Source organism: Anthonomus grandis, chromosome 2 (assembly GCF_022605725.1).
Source record: "Anthonomus grandis grandis chromosome 2, icAntGran1.3, whole genome shotgun sequence".
In the NCBI taxonomy this organism is placed as follows: Eukaryota; Metazoa; Arthropoda; class Insecta; order Coleoptera; family Curculionidae; genus Anthonomus; species Anthonomus grandis.
This window is the reverse complement of record NC_065547.1, coordinates 48,878,968-48,894,538: the sequence shown is the minus strand read 5'-3', so window position 1 is coordinate 48,894,538 and position 15,571 is coordinate 48,878,968. Positions and strand designations below refer to the sequence as shown.

General features: G+C 31.8%; 1 protein-coding gene across 3 annotated transcripts in view; it reads right to left on the bottom strand.

Moving 5' to 3' along the window:
• LOC126748868 (uncharacterized) overlaps nt 1-15,523 on the bottom strand; it is a 28,786-nt gene extending 13,263 nt beyond the window's left edge. For 2 of the 3 annotated variants that reach the window (XM_050458391.1, XM_050458398.1), the window contains exons 1-12: nt 15,204-15,523; nt 10,954-11,054; nt 10,183-10,338; nt 10,074-10,128; nt 9,947-10,020; nt 9,107-9,435; nt 7,403-7,616; nt 7,204-7,343; nt 4,085-6,630; nt 3,364-3,468; nt 3,225-3,307; nt 2,996-3,171 (exon numbers count right to left, since the gene is read on the bottom strand). In XM_050458391.1, the coding sequence (XP_050314348.1) occupies nt 2,996-3,171; nt 3,225-3,307; nt 3,364-3,468; nt 4,085-6,630; nt 7,204-7,343; nt 7,403-7,616; nt 9,107-9,435; nt 9,947-10,020; nt 10,074-10,128; nt 10,183-10,338; nt 10,954-11,054; nt 15,204-15,300 (4,076 nt within the window). In that variant the 5' untranslated portion in view covers nt 15,301-15,523. Of the gene's footprint in view, nt 1-2,995; nt 3,172-3,224; nt 3,308-3,363; nt 3,469-4,084; nt 6,631-7,203; nt 7,344-7,402; nt 7,617-9,106; nt 9,436-9,946; nt 10,021-10,073; nt 10,129-10,182; nt 10,339-10,401; nt 10,530-10,953; nt 11,055-15,203 lie in introns of those variants that run through there. The other variant, XM_050458405.1, reaches the window with a different exon arrangement.
• Nucleotides 15,524-15,571: the final 48 nt, after the last annotated feature.

The window sequence follows — 15,571 nt, the reverse complement described above, 5'->3', positions numbered from 1 at the left end:
GAAAACTTACCATTATATCACTTACTAAATAGTGATAAACTGATGGATTTCTAAAAATTCCTATTATTAGTATGGGGTGGGCAAATAAGCGGCTGTATCTCAGAATCTATTCATTTACCAACAATTGATTTTTTTTTTGGATTATACATGTGGTCATTCGAAAATTCCAGAATTAATTCCGTATTTTAGCGCTAGGAAGCGCAATTGTTAATAAAAATCTTTTTTTTTTTTAAGTATAGCAAAATTATAATTTTGGTTTAGTTTTTTTAAATTTTTTAGCCTTGTCTTTGGCACATTTAACCATTTCTTCCAATATAGGAACACATTTATAACAAAAAAAATTGCTAATACAGCATTTAATCAATTATACTATTGTGTTTTTATTCTATCTAACCTCAAAAAAGAGAATACAAGAAGAACGGTGCAAGAATGATTAATACTGAGGATCTTATATAGGGACATACGTCTCTCGTCCTGAAAATTTAAATTTCAATCTGGCAATCTAGTCAAGAACAAACGGCACCGCTTCTAAATTTGGCATATCTTAAAGATTTAAAATAATAATAAACAATAAATGAATAAAAAATTTTACCCCAAAAGACATTTGTGCAAAATGTGCATATGAGAGAGGTGAGATATGGTAGAATGCCAAACAATGGACTTTTGACCCCTTTTTTCACAGAAAAACCTATGAGACCCAGGAATCATTGACGATTGCAATTAATTGATGAATCACGTCTATATTTGAAATAATTACATAAGAAAAGAGACATTTTAAAATTATTCAAGGCATATTAGAGAGGTGAGATGCGGTAGAATGCTCAATAATGGACTTTTGATCCCCTTTTTTGGCATGAAAACCTACCTGAGAGCTAGGACCTACCTAGATCGCAATTAATAATAGTAACATCAGTAGTTGCTGGCATTATATCACTGTAAACAAAAGATTTCCTAATGCAGTTGACACTATTACAAATTTTTGTTGTAGGGCTTTGAGTGTGAACTTTAGTAGTCTGAATACTACAAAAGTTTACCAGTTCTCCTTATATTTTCAAAGTTTGCACTTGGCTGACAGTTTTTTATATGCTGTATAGTTTTCTAAATTATAATTTTTTTTGGTATAAATTAAAATCATGTTTATGTTAATTTGAAAGTTTTTGATATTCTTCATCCCAGCAAGAAATAAAATATTTGTTATTTGGTGTTTTTTTTCTCTTAAGGAAAACTTTATTTGCAACTTCGGTTATTATATTAGAAACAAGTTCAAAAATTTCATGAGTATATTCAGGTTTATTTGTTATACAAATATTTTGTGATCAACTTCATGTCTGTAATTATTCCAGTTAGTTTGCGTAAGTTTACAAACAAGTTATTTAAATTCAATTCAATTGGGAGATGGTCTGAACCATATGAATCCTAAAATACCTTGCAATCTTAATTTTGAATCATTTGATGAAATAATAGTAATATCAATAGTAGAATTACCTTTATTGGGGCTACCAATTTTGGTTGTTTCTACATGTGCTTCGCACACAAAAAATAAATTAAATATGTAGGGTAGTTTTGCAGGGAGTGGATGGGTGGAGAGGGAGAAAATTGTATAATTACAATTTACGCTTAAAATTGACTTCAAACCGTTTCTTTTGCATTTTCTATTTCTCACTTTTATGGTGAACTGTTGCATTTTATGAAAAAAAATACCACTATATTTTTTTTTGAAAATTAGTCAAAAGATCTGCCAAAAAGTACTCTTATGTTTTTTTCATAAAATACATTTTGCAAAAATAGTAATTTTGCAACAACAAATTAAATCAACCATTTACGTTCGTATGTACCATAAGAAATCTACCATATATAGACTATACTAGGCAAAAGTATACAATTTTTTAATTTACAATTTTAGTGCGCAAGGTAGATGATATGTAATAGAAAAATAAATATAGCTACTTTTGTATTTTCCCGTGGAATTCAATGGTGCAATTACTTTTCTTATTTTATTCAAATTTGAAATCAATAAAACTAATTTTTTGGGTTTATTGCATTTTTCAGCTGTGTTTTCTACAGTAGTATGTATATTTTTTTATTTTTCCAAAAAACAGATTTCAAAAGAAGAAAATTAGTGGCTTTTAAATCGAGTTTATGATTTTTTTGAAAAAATTTCATTTGATAAAATCGTTGACATTAAAATAAATATTCGCCGCAAATTTTACAAAAACCGAAATTTTTTCCTGAAAATTATAAGTTTAAAACTTTGAAATTGAAAAATCGTGTTTAAGTGTTTTTTTTTTGGAAATTTTGAGGTTATGTTGTGTCAAAAGTGATTTCTACAAAAGTTGCAAACCTTTTATTCTCCAGAACTTTTGTATTTCAGCGTAAATCGTGTAATTATACTATTCGCTCATTTTCCACAGTTTCCATCTCCCCCTCCTCACTAACAAAACTTCCCTGCAAAAGTACTTTTGTCATACCTAGTCGTTTTTCTTAGATATAAATTTTTCGGTTATTTCAATAAAAATTCAATTATATTATTTTCAGTTGGTCTATATAATAAAAAGCAGGTCCTGAAACTCAGGGTTTATCTCGCTTTTTTGCCCTTCACCCTTTAGATAAATATTCACAATCATTCTCACCATTGTTAATAATATTCTTAAAGAAGAAAACTACCTTTTTAAAAGAAAAATAGGGTGTATTTACGAATTCTCAACATTCCAAGAATAAAAATCGAACTAAAACTAACATAAACTCATAAGGCAAACACACGATGAACACGGGGTTTAAAATACATAAAAACAAATCAGTCTTTTCATTGGGTAATGCAGGCTTCTAACGTTTGAACTTGTTTTCTTGCGAGCTTTTTCCTAAGAAATAAAAAAATAACAGTCAATTCAGTTGTCTCGTTTCACAAAATGGTTCTCCAACAAAATCTACTGGACAAAACTCACAAAAAGACACCACCGCATACATTATTCGTGCAACATTCACACTTTCCACTTACTTTGGTGTATTTTCTCCAGTACTAGTTCGCAGTTGATCTTCATTTTCAATTTCAAAACTAGTTTCTTCCGGGATCGGCGAAAGAGGCGGATTATGAATGTTATACGTTAACATTATTTCATTTCTCTCTGTTTGCTTCCATTCCTCATCTTCCGTTATGTTTTCTTGGGCGGCACCCTAAATGATTCACGATATACAATCGGATTTCCTAAAACTTTTTATTGCCTTACCTGCGCATGTGGTAATTTTTCTAACAGTTCGTTTCTTATAGCGGTCATAATTTCGTCGTTCATCCCGAATCCGACATACGTGCCTAAAAAACGATGTTTTCTTAATAACCTTCGATAATATTGCTTTGGATTGAAATACCTTTAGAATTACCTGGTTGTGGTTCAATATCACCGGACAAATTACTGTTGCCGGATTGGGGATGCAAGAACCAGCCACCACCTGATTCAAAATGGCCCTCTGAAGCTGAAAAAAATAAAATCGTTAGTTTTTCAAATGTAATAAAGAAAAATTTAAATATTTATGGATCAAGTTAATATCTGTATCAACGATATTGGTATTTGTTTTTTAAATTTAAATAAACAGTAATTTATTAAACTAAATATTAAATATATATTTTTTGTAAAAACATTGTTTTTTTACTATAAAAACATTTCTGAGAAAAATGTTATAATGAAAGTCTATTTCTTTTTAAATTCTCTATAACGTTATAAAATTAATGACGTTTTAACTGGACCACCCTGTATAAATGCTCCTTGATGCAAAAAACACATCTGCAAATTAAAAGAAATATCAATATTGGTAGTAGTTATTTCAAAAAAAATCTCGTCCCATTAAACACATTTTATGAACGTCTTTTTATAATCGTATACAATATAGCATATTTAAACGTTCAACTTTTACGAAATAATAATTGTATATTATTAACATATAATAAATATTCTCGTTAAACGTGAATAAAACAAAGATAATATTAAATTCCTCAACGTATATTACGCGGACATTTTATCCGATTTTTATAGTTGAAATTCAACCAAAAATAAATGTTTATGTAACTATCGTGTGTTGCTAGGACACTTACCTGCACCGTCAATATTTTTTGGATTCTCCATCACAAACGTACTATTCTTCCTGTCATCCATCACGAAAGTCCCGTCCTTTTTCTCGTCCATCACAAACGTCCCATTTTTCACAAGTGTCCCGTTTCCGACCTCCTCTTTAACAAAAGTCCCATCGGCACGCGGTTCTTTTACACAAGTGCCCTCGCTCGGCCTCGCACATTCGTTTTCCAAAAACAATAAACTCTGGGGCTCCGAAGTGAAACTATCGAACATATTTTCCGCGTTCTCGCCCCGACTGTTATCAAACGATTTCCCTAAAAAATTATCCCACGTTTCCAATGAGTAGTTGAGCTGCTTTGTTTCCACTGGGACGAAATTGCTCGAGAAAAACTCCTCGTTTCCTTCCGGTTGTGCGTCGAACAGATTTAAACTGGAATATGCTTCCGTGTTATTGCTTATCGAGAGTTCCTGTTTCTTCCTGAAGGGCGTGCTAGTGAACACCGACGAGTGGGTAAGGGAATTGGGCATAGTTTCCTCTTGACTCTCACTTAAATCAAACTGGACTCTGGCTTTTTTATCGGGAGTTTCTGGACGAGCCTCTCTCAGGTCAAAGGAGAGTTTTCGTTTGTGTTCGCTGGATACGTTTTGTTCATTGTCAAGATTTTGATTTGAAGTTGTAGTCGAGTCAGATTTTAGACTAATATCCAGCTTAATATTGGCCAATGGGGTTTTAAAAATGTCTTCTAAAGCATTTAAACGTTCTGCGTTTAAAAAGCTGTTGATATCAAATGCTTCCGATACTCTTTCATTTATATGGTTAGGTTCGTCACTTAAATCTTCTACTTTGAGGCTTTCATATATCCTCTTGTTCAGTTCGTTTGATTTAAAACTGGACAAATCGGACAAAGTGTCTATTAAGCTGCTCTTTCGTTCCTCAATAAGGAATGTTTCCAAATCAGCTTTCGCGATACAGTTTTGACTGAATTCTTCACCGTTTTTAGGCTCCTCAACGAACACAGTTTCATTTCCTTCCTTGGGTTTCTTCAGTTCCGGGTCAAGAGTTTCGTTACTGCAAAAAGTTTTATTTTGCCGCGCGACGTGCGGACTACTCAATGGGGAATCCAAGAGAGCCCACTTACGTTCCTCAATCAAAAACTGATTAATCGTTTCTATACAATGGATCTCCTCAGGTGTTGCGTGCCCTGCGCAATCGATTTCTTCTAAATCATCATCCGAGGCGGAACCTTTAGCGGAAGACCGTAAAGATTCCATAATACTTGGCCCTTTAATAAACTCTTGCCTAATTTCTGGTACAAAAGATTCCTTAAATGGTTCATTCACACTGAGATCAGGTACTAATTGAGATTCCTTAGGTGCTAAAGTTTCATTAGAATCGTGACTGTAATTATTTATGACTAAATCAGACAATTTGGGCACGATCGTTTGTCGATCATGATCTAAGTTACTGGACATTTGGGGTTCTAACAAGTCTACGTTCACCTGAGTGTGGTGTTCTTGGTCCAAGCTGGCTAATATATCGGGCAAGTTTTGCTGCTTTTTCGGTGACTCAGACTCGCTGAATTTCGGCGAGAATTCGCAATTCCGCAACTTCTGCTCGATTTCGGTTTTTACAATGGAATTGGGATCTTCCATCAGCAATTGTTCGCCGTCTACGCTACCGAAATCGCTGTTTCTTTCGCTGTTATGTAAAGTCGCGTAACCCAAATCGCTCCGGTTCTCGCTGTCTTGTCTGCTGAACGCTCTCCCATCCTCCCCGATCAGTTCGTTCAGTTTTGACCCACTGGCAAATGTCATATTGAAAATATTGTAAATTTGATTCATGGGTTTGATTTCCGTGGGACTGTTCAGTTCTTGTAGTAAACTTAAGTTTGAATTATTTTGGCTTTTATTGTCTGGAACGAAAAGTAAACTGTCTCTCCTTTCTACTTGTAACTTTTTAAGCTCTTGCTCGAACGTGTCTTCTAAGCTTAACAAGTTACCTTCGCTACTAAAGTTTAAACTGGCGCTCTCTAAATTCGATTTTTTTACGGGCCTATTTATTTTATAATCGATACTGGGCATAGGGGTCTCGGACTCTGACTCCGAATAATCTACATGAGTTAAAACCATCAAATCGGCCACAGATCGGGATTTTAATCGCACTTTTTCGCTGTATGCTCCACGTTCCACTTTCCTCATCCAGTTTTCTTCTTCGGTATCACTACCGCTGCTCCCTTGCCTAAATATCATACTGTCGGTCAAACTGTCGGTTTGTCTCAAAGTCTCTGGTTCTTTAAAAATGCCCAATTTCAATTGGATATTGGGTTTTGGCACCGCGTTTAAATTGCTTGCAGTTTTCAGGGCGTCCACGTCGATACTGACACTATGATTGTCGGTTTTAACGATGGTGTTTGGTTTAAATTGTTCCCATCGGGCCTCAAAGTCGGCTTCTTGGGAACCGTGGGTGTGTTTGTGGACTTGAAGGAGGTCTATTAACATCAGGTCGATTTGGGCTACTTTAGGCCGTGAATCTATGTTGGTCCAGCAGAGTTTCATAAGACGGAAACTAAAAAGAAACACGTTTTAGTAAGCGTTTTATTTATGATTAGCTAGATGAAATATAAACGTGATTTTAAAACTTATTGTTCGTTATTAATCTCAAGTAGATTTATACATTCAATTTTATGTATTTAAATAATATTAATTTTAAAAATAATAATTTTATATTTACGTTTAAACAAAATCCTGTAAGTAATTTTATTGAAGTAAATTTAAATACCCAAATGGTGTAGTGGATGACATCTCTGTATTGATCAATATAACAATAATAATATTCTTAATTCTGCATTGAGGAGTTCTAAATGTTTTAACACAATAAAGTAAAGTGCTACCTTTGAACACTAGACTACAGTTAGACCTAAATCGATCAATATATTGTAAATTTCTACTATGCGCGGAAGAATGTTTAAACCATGCAAAAATGGTTTCTGCTGCCACTAATACCATGTATTTTAAACATAAGCATATTTAAATATAAATAACACATATTTGGTTTATAATTCAATTATATTTTAATTTGTTTTTTTTTAGTTTCAAAATGTATCAATCCTTATCAATTATAAGAAATAATAAAACTTACATATAATCAGAATACATGTTAGGTGTAGTAGGCCCATCAAGCCTTAACCGTTCAGTGCCAAAAACTCTAGAGATTACTTCGTCATCATCCAAATGCCCATAAGGCTGAGCCCCATTCTCGCAGATTTCCCACAAAGTCACCTAAAATAGACAAATAACTATTAACATTGTAACAATTGAAGAAAGAGAGCGCTACTGACCCCTAAAGACCAAACATTGGCCTCAGTAGTGAGCTTCTTAGGCTGAATTGTAGTCGGGGTACAATCCAATGACTCCGGAGCCCTCCATCTTACCGGAATCAGTGGCTCGCCCCCCTTATAATAATCGTCAGGATAATTGGTGCTACCCAAGCTGTAATCTCCCAATTTAAGCATAAGAGAGTCTGTTAGGAGACAATTTCTTGCAGCCAAATCGCTGTTAAAAAAAAATAAAAATGAATAATATATTAGTGTTCGGCGATATATCGATAGCCGCAATATTTCACCGGTTAATAGAAAATCACTGGGGCTACCGGTGAATTGGCGAATTGACATCGACACCAGCATTGGATGACCGCCGAAAATATAATGTCATTACTTTTATCAGAATTTCAGAATTCTAGAGGATACGAGGTTTAGAGAATTGATTCATGCAAATTCAAAGAAAATCTCCAGTACACTACAGGACTTGAGTCAATATGGAAAGTTTCATTGGACTCAGTGGCCATTTCATTGATGACAATTTTCAATTTAGATCTTTGCTGCTGGAATGTTCACTTATAAAAAGGCCTAAATTTAGCTACAAAAATAAATCGAATTGTATTTCGATTGGAACCTGTTAAAAAAATAATAATTTTGGCGGTTTCTGATAACGCTTCCAATTTTAAAAACCCTATCATTAAAGAATAAGGGTGAAAACCTTTTGGACGTTTTCCCTATACTCTCAATTTGATAGTTAAAGATTCCTTACCTGAGCTTAATAGAATACCAAAAATAAATTAATCCATTTGCCAACCCACTAAAAATAATTCAGAACTTTTATATGTTTAATTACATTGTAACTATAAAAAATGCTGTGAAAAGCACAATAGCAATTTTAGACTACGAAAATCTGCCTGTTTTGAGCCCGTTTTAAATCGAATCTACTCGTATGTAAGAACTTTCGAAAGTATTATGTCTATTTAAAAAAAAAACAACACAAAGAATAAGTGGGAAAAATTATATAACAGGTTCGTACGTCATTCCTTTAGTTAAAGGCCTATTTGTTGTTTGTAGCAATTTTATCAAAAAAAAAGTTTGATTTTTTTTCAGAATTTCATTGTTGTTCGTTTGATAATTAAATTTAATTAAAAGACGGATGATATGTCTTTTGGGATCTTTTTTGCGTTGATTTAAACCCAGCCGATGACGAAAATGAAGCGGAATTTTTGATATAGGAACATTTACAACTTTTCAGTAAAACTATTATTGAAGTGCAGCATTATTTAGACTAGATATTTTGTCAAGAAATCAGGATTCTTTAAATTTTTTTAAAGAACAGAATTTTAATTTTCCCAACTTCAGTGAACTTGCTAAGGAAAAACTCCGTGTCTGTGCAATATCGGTTTCGTGTGAAAGGCTGTTTTCCAAAGTTGGGTTAATATTAAAATTCAAACAAAACTGAAAAAACTAATTTTTCCTAATGCTAATTAAACTATATTTTGTGTTATTTTTATTTATTTAAAGAGTTTAATTGTTTATTTTTTTAAATAAATAAGCTGATAAGAGCTGCATAAATAATATAAATATATTCATCTTATATTTTGATTTTGTGTTTACTATTAATATTCGGTCACTGCGGTGATTGAAATCACTGTATAAAATCACGGGTTACCGAAAAATCACCGTATTTCTCAACATTAAATTATTCGATTAAAACAAACTTACGGATGAACAAAGCCATTTTCGTGTAAATGTTTTAAAGCTGAAGTCAGTTGACAGCACCACATCAAACCGTTTTCCTCGGTACCTTTGGCCCTTAGTCGGGCCTTTAGATCACCCCCACTGCATGATTCCTGAAGCAGTAATAGAGGGACTGTGCTAAGACAACGACCTCTGAGTTGCAATAAGTTGGGGTGAGCTGGTGCCAAGTAGAAGAGGGCATCGTTAAGGTATAGAAGGCGCTCAGTTGAGCTGGAGGCGGCGTTTAGGATTCGGACAACTACTGGAGTCCATGGACGGTCTGGGTCTAAGTTTTGAGCGGCACCTTCTACTACCTAGTAAGAGAACATAAATGTTGTCATATGACCATATACAAGGTGTCCAAATCTGGACACTTTTCTAGGTTGCTATAGGAAATAGAGAGTTGCGGTTTTCGCACTATTTTTTTATGAAACGAAATGTACAAATTTGACTTCTATCGTAGTTTTTAATTTACAGAATGATTTTGAAAATGTTGAATTTGGGATCTCCCCCTTCTATCCCCGTTATTACTTGAAACATAACGAAATCTATCTAACATATTGAAAAACCAAAAAATGGTTTTGATGAGGTTTTTTGCGTCAAATACGATTGTATCGAGTGAACCAATACGACTCCGCGGCCAGATCTCGGGAACCGTTCGTCGTATGATTTGGGGATAAAAAAAAAGTTCCAAGATGCTACTTACATACCAAATATATAACAGAAAATACCTTTTTTTGTTTTGCTTATAAATTATTGTGTAAAAATAAAATGAATATTTTGTGTCCATTTCAAAAATATAGGATAATAAATATCACCACTTACTTTTCCAAAGCTGCCATTTCCCAATTCTCTTATGTACTTTAACTTGCTCCTTGGAAAGTCTTTTTCTTGCCCGCCTACAAATGCCGACAATAAAATTATAATAAAAAAACGCAACAATATTACTTACTAAACCACAAGCTGACATCAATATCGCCACATATATAATCATCTGCGGTCGCCCTCTAAAAACCACAAGTTAATAAACTTTCTTCAATTAAATTTTGATTTTCACTTACAATCACTTGATCATTAGCAAGAAATACGTTGTTATTATACCGTGTTGGGACAGATAAGGGAGTAAATATGGTAAACTCGCCATTGGCAAGAGGATTAGTGTGGCCGGGATCTGAATTTGGTACAGTCGAAGCTAATACGGGACTATTGTGAAATTCCTATAAGAAAAACATATTAAAAACTTAAACTTTAACAAATTATATAATTAACTAATAACTCACAATCATTTTAATACTAACAATAAATATTTGCTTGAATTAGTTTGAGTTAAAGAAGGTCGGTCATTTAACTGAATTTTTATCATTCCAAGCAGATTATTTGTGAGCGCATATTTCTTCAAATTCTGTGTGGGTTTTTTTATCTATAAAATGCAGAGAGTCGACATTGCGATAAAAATATTGTTTTTGTTGCACGGTTCAGTTTATTGCATAATTTTCAAATAAATCATTAAATAGAACTTTTAAAATTAATACAAAAAAAAAGTCTATATAAAGACATAAGGGTTTTCTTGTTATACCAACTGAATAGGTTTAAAAGTATTGCTTGCAATATTAAAAAAATAAATAAAAGCTGTATTTTAGAAACCAATCAGGTATCTATCAACTTACAAATACATAAACTTAAAAAAAATTAAATTAGGATCCTCTTTATTTATTTATTATTTACTGCTAAAAACCTACCTTTTCTTGATCATCCTTTAAAATGTAATGATTGCATAAAAATGTATATTTTATATTAGTGCATCATAATATATTATGCTACCTATACATTACCTCAAATCCTTTTCTCTTCTGACAACAAAGGCATCCAGCCAAAATGATACTGCCAACAGTAATCAGCACTGCAGCAACCCCAGTTAAGAACTGTGTATGACCTGGAAAATTATTGAAAAAATTCGTATTGGATTCTCTGATAGTCACTTAGGTCATCTAGAGTTTGTTTATTAATTGGACATTTTGGTGTTGAACATGCACAACAATTCATATCGAGAGGCATACTTAAAAGTAAAAAAGGAATACGATGAGTTATTCATTAAAGTCTGAACCGAAAACTATGCAAATAGAATAAAACATTCAGAAAATAAAAATAAAGGTATGAGGAAAATTTATAGTGAAATAATGAAAAATACCAAGTGTGAAAATGACTGCATTAATGCTGGAAGTCCTGACACAATATCAAATAACTATAATACATATTTATTTGAGTCGATTTCAGATTTATAAAAAGATATGGATAGTCCAATAAACTTTCCAAAAAATCCAAGATCCTTATTTTTAAAACCAGCCACAGAAAACGAACTTTTAGAACTAACTAAAAAAATAAAAAAGAAATGCAGTGCAGGAGATTATGAAGTTCCTTCTAATTTAATCTGTCATGTGGTTCCGGCAATCAGCAATATTTTATGTCATATAATAAACAACTCTGTTAAAGAGGGCATGTTTCCTAAATCACATTAAGCGTTTGTATCAAAATAAGGGTGGTACTGACTCATTTGGTAACTATAGACCCATAAGCCTGCTTCCTGGATTTTCAAATGTTTTTAAGACAGTCATGTCTGTGAGATTGAGTTCATGATAGAATGCAAATTTTTTTTTAAAAAGCAGCATGAATACCTTCCAAAAAGGTCTACACAGTCTTTAATTGGGCAGTTTGGAACATTCAGAGGTAGGTAATATGTGGCTCAGTTCATTTTTGGACCTTTCAAAGGCATTTGATACCCTATATAGGAAATGATTTTGAGAAAACTGTATATGTATGGAGTTAGAGGACGCTCTTGCATGGTTGTTTAAGTCAAAGGTATCAGAGAGTTATCAGTTCAGTTTTAAAATGCATTACTCATATTGCAATATAATACAATTTGCAGGTGACATAAATCTGTCAGTAAAAGCATCTAATATCTAGCTATTTAACTAGAGTTTGTGTTTAAATTGGTAGAGATAATGGGTTTAAGAACAACAGTCTATGTTTAAATAAAGAAAAAACTAATCTATAAGTTGTTATAGTTGTATTCAGGGCCAAATTAAACAAATTAGAAAAACCTGATTCACTTATAATAAATAATTCCAATGAGTTTTTAACCAGGTCTTCCTATATACAATATCGGAATTGAAAACTCAATAAAATTTGTTAATGCATTAGATTTGTTCCAAAATATATGGATGAGTCATCTAGAAGAATACTGTATTTTGTGAATTTCGAAAACACTCCTAGATATGGTATAATTGTTTGGGCTTCTAACTATAGGGTTTAAGAAATTTTTCTAACATAGAAACGGCTTATTAAAATAATGTATAAACCGAATTTTCTACAATTATGCCACTATATCAATCACAACAACAGTACATTTACAAATAATATCCCTTTTCCAGTAGATTGCTTAATCTTATATGAGAAGGGTACTTATTATAGCAAGTTAAGTAGCAATATAAAAAACATTACAAGTGAGAAGCAGTTTTTAAACTAAAATTAAAACAGTTTTTAACTAATCTTGAGCCTTATAGTATTGAGGAATATCTGAACAGTTAGAATTAGTAAAATTATTGATTTATTAACGTAAGGTTGTTGTGTACTTAATTACCTGGTTGGGGATCTTTGACTTTATATTGGTTTTTTTTTACATTTATATAATCTGAAATAAAGAAATTTAAAAAAAAATCACAAAGTCGTTTCATCTAAAATTGTATAAAATCACCACAAGCAATATAAGCCTATTATAAGTTTGTATAATAAAAATATAACCTAATATACATAGGTTCACAAAACAATCAACCTAAAATATAAATTTACAAGACATACCATCAGTAACATATGTTATATAAATAAATTGCTATCAAAAAGTGAACATTTTTTCTGTCACTTTATACAAAATTGAGAAAAAAAAATCCATTTAAATTATAATTTAAGTTTTGGCAAACAAAATCTACCAACTTAAATTTTCATGTTGGGTTTTCAGTTCTTTTGACTTCAATATATAATTTTTAATTGCATAATATAGGAAATTTTAATAGTGGCAGTTAAAATAAATGGCCAGTAGGTATATTTCTATTAAACTTATTTCTAAATGTAATTAGAGCTTTATTTCAGCATAATTTTATTCAAACACTAGCATAATAATAAGACAATTTTTTTTGTCAACAATACTGCTCAGTTTCCAAATAACAAAAATATGAGTAGAGCAAGTTTACCAAGTACATGATCAATGCTAGCTGAACAAATTAGTACACTATCACACTTCCCAGGAACTCTTTAAAGTGCACTTGAATTAATCATTATGATCAATAGAATAGGTGTCCAATGAATAAAAGAATCTGTGGACACATTTTAAAAACTCTACATCGTTTTTGAGTAATAAACATTTTGAGGATTTAAAAAAAAAAAAAAATTTTTTATATTTTTTTTTTTAGTTTTTCATCAAAGTTGTTTGCAATACACTGAAATTAGGTGGCTAATAAAATCAATCATAGAACCTGCATATGAATTTTTAAAATTCCAAGTTAATAATGAGATTTTGAGTTATAGACATTTTAAATATTTAAAAAAAAGGTGTTTTTTGATTTTTTTTGAAAATTTGATTTTATTTTTCATTCAGTTGAATGAGAAAAACTTGACTTTCTTGACATGATGCAGTTATGCGGACTGTAGTTATGCCTTCATATACTTTAATTAACAAAGAACAAGGAATATCATGAACACTACTTGAGTGCTTGCATGAAATTAATGGAAAAAACTTATCTAACTGCATGATCTCAAGCTCAGTAACTGGCTCAAGAACCATTGAGTTATCACAAGTTTCTTCACTAAAATGAAGAATAGAAATTGACTGAATAGTGCTCACTTGCCCTGTAGTAGAAAATTTTAAAAAGCTTTTAACTCAAGGCATTCCAATATACATGTTTTAAATCTGACTAGTCAATTCTATCAATGTACCAGACAAACCTACCAATTATTTATTATTATATGCATTTCCGAACACAATGTACGTTTGCACTTTGAACCTGTCTATCGAGACAATGGCTCTTGGCTGTGGTTCAAATGTTTAATAGAAGGGCTGCCTGGGATTTTTAATGCTTGTAATAGAATAGGTTAACTAATCAGGGGGAATACCTATAATTTGCCAATTTGTAAGTCACCATAAATAAAATTAAGTTTTTTCTATTGCCAGTTTAACTATAAAATTATAGTTTAACTTTTATTTTTTAAGGTCTTTTTTATATGATTGTAATTTGTAGATTTAATCTGACCATTTAAGTGGCAGGTAAATTATATTTTAGAAAACTTCTGCTCTTAACTGAGTGACAGACCAAACAAATTTAAATAATTTAATAGTGACCCATTTTGATGCAAATGTATATTATGAGAATTTTTTTAAAACTCCAGTTATTAAAGTGATTTATGTTTTTTCCAATATCCACTTTATAATAATTATCATTCTAACAGCATTTTATGAGCAATTATCTGTTTATTTGGACATAAAATTGTGACTTATGATGGTAAAATTGCATCAGTGAATGCAGAGCTAAATAAAGTATCCAACAAAATTCTTTTAGACACACATGTCCAATAGATTTAAATTAAAAAATATATGAAGTTGCTTATATTAAAGATATAGGGCTTAGGGCAAGTGAGTACTTTTTGTTGAAAGAGTTATAATATTTCATAAATGCTACAATAAATTGAACATCATCATTAAAAGAGATCATCGAGAAAATAGTTACTATCCAGAAAGTCTTTTTGAATGAAGTTACAATTAAAATTATCTGATAATTTGATCCAGACTTCAATCATATGATACAATAGCATGTAATTAAAAAATATCAAAACAATTGACATAGTTTAAGTGTATGCCACTTAATTTGATATATATTTGCATCAATAACCCAAAGACTCTCACGTTACTCATATAAAAATTATTTAATACTCAGACAATTGACCATATGATTGTTTCTTTATCAGAAAGTGAGAGTGAACATGCAACCTGCAAGAAGTGGGAGATCATATGTAATCAAACTAAAGGGTGACTCACCAGTATTACTATCTTCCAAATTAATTGGAAATCCTTTACAAAACCCCACGAAAAACACAAGAAAACAGAAATGAAAGCATTTCCAGGATATTTCCATAATTCAAAGCAATCCGCTGTAGTGTCTGGATCCGAACCGTTAATTTTTCTGGCTGTTGGCCCTTATTTCATACAATATATTTTTCCGTTACATTTTAGCACTGACTAACCACCTCACTATCACCTCTTAAGAAATGGAAAATTAAGTAAAATAACAGGAAAATCCTAAATTAGAATATCAGTCTCTTATCGCGTTTCTGTTTCTGTCTGTTATCAATAAAATTTGCTTTACTTCACTGAAAATGACGTTCTTATGACAGACAGATTGTCAA